At 50.0% G+C, this 3333-nt stretch overlaps 1 protein-coding gene across 1 annotated transcript in view; it reads right to left on the minus strand.

Annotated features, from left to right (window-relative positions):
* CHRNA10 (cholinergic receptor nicotinic alpha 10 subunit) overlaps nt 1-3333 on the minus strand; it is a 36937-nt gene that overhangs the window by 20419 nt on the left and 13185 nt on the right. Inside the window, exon 2 of the mRNA XM_072399900.1 lies at nt 1721-1866. Coding sequence (XP_072256001.1) covers nt 1721-1866 — 146 coding nt within the window. The remainder of the gene's footprint in view (nt 1-1720; nt 1867-3333) is intronic.

A 3333-nucleotide genomic window follows, 5' to 3' on the forward strand; every position in this document is an offset into this window, starting at 1 on the left:
GGGGGGGGGGTAATTGGGGATTTCCGTGCACCCCAGATATCATGAAAATGCTGTCACCTGCTAATCCATCTCTGAAAATATTTGTTGCCGTATTGTCAGGCTGATCCTGGTGGCTTCATTATTTTATAGGGGTCAGAAAGCTAACAAGGGGTCTAACCCCCACCCCCACTATCCATAACTAAAATGAACATTCACCCATGTATACAATTTCTATGTTTTCAGAGAACATTTGCAGCTTTATTACAACACAAAATACCACAGGGGCCCATTTATAAAACGGTAAGTACAGTAAATGTGTGTGAATATACAATGAATGATTTAACACCTGTGAATGTCACCTATGCCCTGTCTGGTCCCGCTGTGAGGGACCTGTCATTGTTCTCTGAAGATTCCCTGACATGGTGAATCCGGGTGTCCAGTTCAATGACCCTTTTGTGTTTCCATTGGCGCCTGTGGCTTCAGTGGGGAGATTTCCCGCCATTTGCTGATCAGTGTCTCGATTCCAAGCTGTGTCTAGGTTTCTGCTTTCTACAGGTATGTCGTAGCTCTAGGATTGATTGCTTTCCCCTGAGGCGTGTCACCAGATGGGAGGGAACAGCCAATCCTGAATGAGCAATGGTCCTTAGCTCCACCCTATTTCATAGGGGGTTTCTCAGGGGTGGAGCCTGGGGAGTGGATAGACAGTGGGGAGTCTACAGAGCCAGCCCAGAAGGTTTGGTTGGGAATAGCTTGGGGTCTCCCCTTTACTTGCCCTAGAGAGGAGGGCCGGGTAGCATGACAGTTCTTTGAGTTTACCCCAGATTAGGAAAAAGAAGGGCCCGAGGACATTGAGAAGAAAGCTTCTCTGGGACATGGTGGGGGAGGCTGCTATGGGACACGGCGGGGCAGGCTGACCTTGGGGACACGGCGCGGGAGGCTGACCTTGGGCACACGGCGCCGGAGGCTGACCTTGGGCACACGGCGGGGGAGGCTGACCAGGGACGCGGACAGGGTGGCTGACCTTGGACACGGCGCAGGAGGCTGACCTTGGACACGGCGCAGGAGGCTGACCAGGGACACTGCGGGGAAGGCTGACCTTGGACACGATGGGTAAAGAGGCCGAGGACATTGAGAAGAAAGCTTCTCTGGGACATGGTGGAGGAGGCTGTTATGGGACACGGTGACAGGGTGGGGGAGGCCGACCTTGGACACGGTGCAGGAGGCAGACGGGGCGGGAGGCCGACCTTGGAAACAGCGCAGAAGGCCGACCGGACACGCGGCGGGGGAAGGCCGACCGGACACGCGGCGGGGGAAGGCCGACCGGGGACACGGCGCGGGAGGCCGACCGGGGACACGGCGCGGGAGGCCGACCGGGGACACGGCGCGGGAGGCCGACCGGGGACACGGCAGGGGAGGCTGACCGGGGTAATGATGCAGTGTATATGGTATAGAGCGCTGTCTGTGTTTTGTTAGCACTCCCCATCAGAGTATTTTGTTGTCAGGCTGCTATTCTAAAGCTCGCAGAGGGTAAATGAACAGATTGCTTTGTGTTCAAGAGGTGAATTTACCCCTTGAGACTGATGGCGGCTGTTTTCTGGGTTCTCCTGCACCCCAAACTTTCTCTCTGGAGTTCTGGAGGTGCTTATCTGTACTGGGTGTTCCACCTCAAACATACACCAGTACACATATTGGGGTGGACTGCCCTAAACCAATTTACAGCATCCCTGTATGGTGACTGTACCATATCGATGATCTGGGATAGGGTGACCTGCAGGGTGACGTTCATGGCCTTATCCATGTCCTCAACCGGTCGCAAAGCATTGGAGTAGTTTGCAAAAAGGTCGTTCATCAGTTTGTAGGCAAATCTTCCCTGAGCCGGCAGAACGCCTAAAAATACAAAAACATCCATTAATACTGAGCACAAAACATGCAGCTAAATCCTCTACAGTCTACAATTGGTGCCAATTCCCCAATGCTGTGCTGGTCACAGATCAAAGCAAATTGTAGGAGAAGAGCCAAGAATAGAAGAAACTGTGATAGCTGTATGTGGTGTGAATATTCCTCAGCAGCATCTTTACAGCAGTCACCAATAATACATCAATCTGCAGATTTTATTACATTGCTGAACTTTAGCTACTGAGATTTGTGTACAACAAAAGGTAATTATTCAGCAGTGCCACTTGATGGAGGAAACAGGTCATCGCTGTGTGAGCTGCATGTAGTGTCAATATTCCGCAGCAGAATTTTCACAGCTATCACCAGTAAATACATCAATCTCTATTATAGCTGCAGCTACTGAGCTCTGTACACAGCATAAAAAGTACACCGAGCCAAAGACAGAGATTAGACAGCAGTGATTCACTTCAAACTGTTCTTATAGCAGCAATTACAAAATACAGAGGCTGCCAAACAACTGACCCTTTTCTTGAAATGATGGATGAAGGAAGATGGGGATGGGAAAAATGAAGGATGGATGGGGAGAGATGGATGTTGGGTGGACAAATGGATGGATGTTGCATGAACAGACAGACGGATGGATGAATTTTGGATGGGTGGACAGACGGATGGATGTTGGATGGATGGATAAAACGATGGACAGATGGACGGATGGATGTTGAATGGATGGATAGACAGACGGACGGATAAATGGATGTTGGATGAACGGACGGACAGATGGATGGTTGTTGGATTAATGGATAGACGATGGGATGTTGGATGGATGGATAAAAGGATGGACAGATGGATGGATATTGGATGGATGGATGTTGGATGAACGGATGGACAGACGGATGAATGTTGGATGGATAGAGAGACAGATGGATGTTGGATAGATGCATAAAAGGATGGACAGACGGATGGATGGATGGATGGATGGACGGACGGATGTTGGATGCATGGACGAACATGTTGGAATGATGGATGGATGTTGGACGGATGGATAAAAGGATGGACAGATGGATAAATGTTGGATGGATGGATGATGGATGGACAGACGAATGGATGGATGTTGCATGAGTGGACGGACAGATGGATGTTGGATGGATGGACGGACGGATGTTGCATGGATGTTGGATGGATGGGTGGACGGACGGATGGATGTTGGATGAACAGACGGACGGATAGATGGTTGTTGGATTAATGGATGGATGGACGAATGGATGGATGGATAAAAGGATGGACAGATGGATAGATATTGGATGGACGTATGTTGGATGAATGGACGGACAGATGGATGTTGGATGAACAGACGGACAGAGTGTACATACAGAGTTCTTTCTACCCCACCCTCTCTCATTTTCACTTCATTTGAAGTCCACTCTGTCCGTCTCTTTAGCCCCTTACCCCTCATTGTTG

Source organism: Pyxicephalus adspersus, chromosome 1 (assembly GCF_032062135.1).
Source record: "Pyxicephalus adspersus chromosome 1, UCB_Pads_2.0, whole genome shotgun sequence".
Taxonomy (NCBI): Eukaryota; Metazoa; Chordata; class Amphibia; order Anura; family Pyxicephalidae; genus Pyxicephalus; species Pyxicephalus adspersus.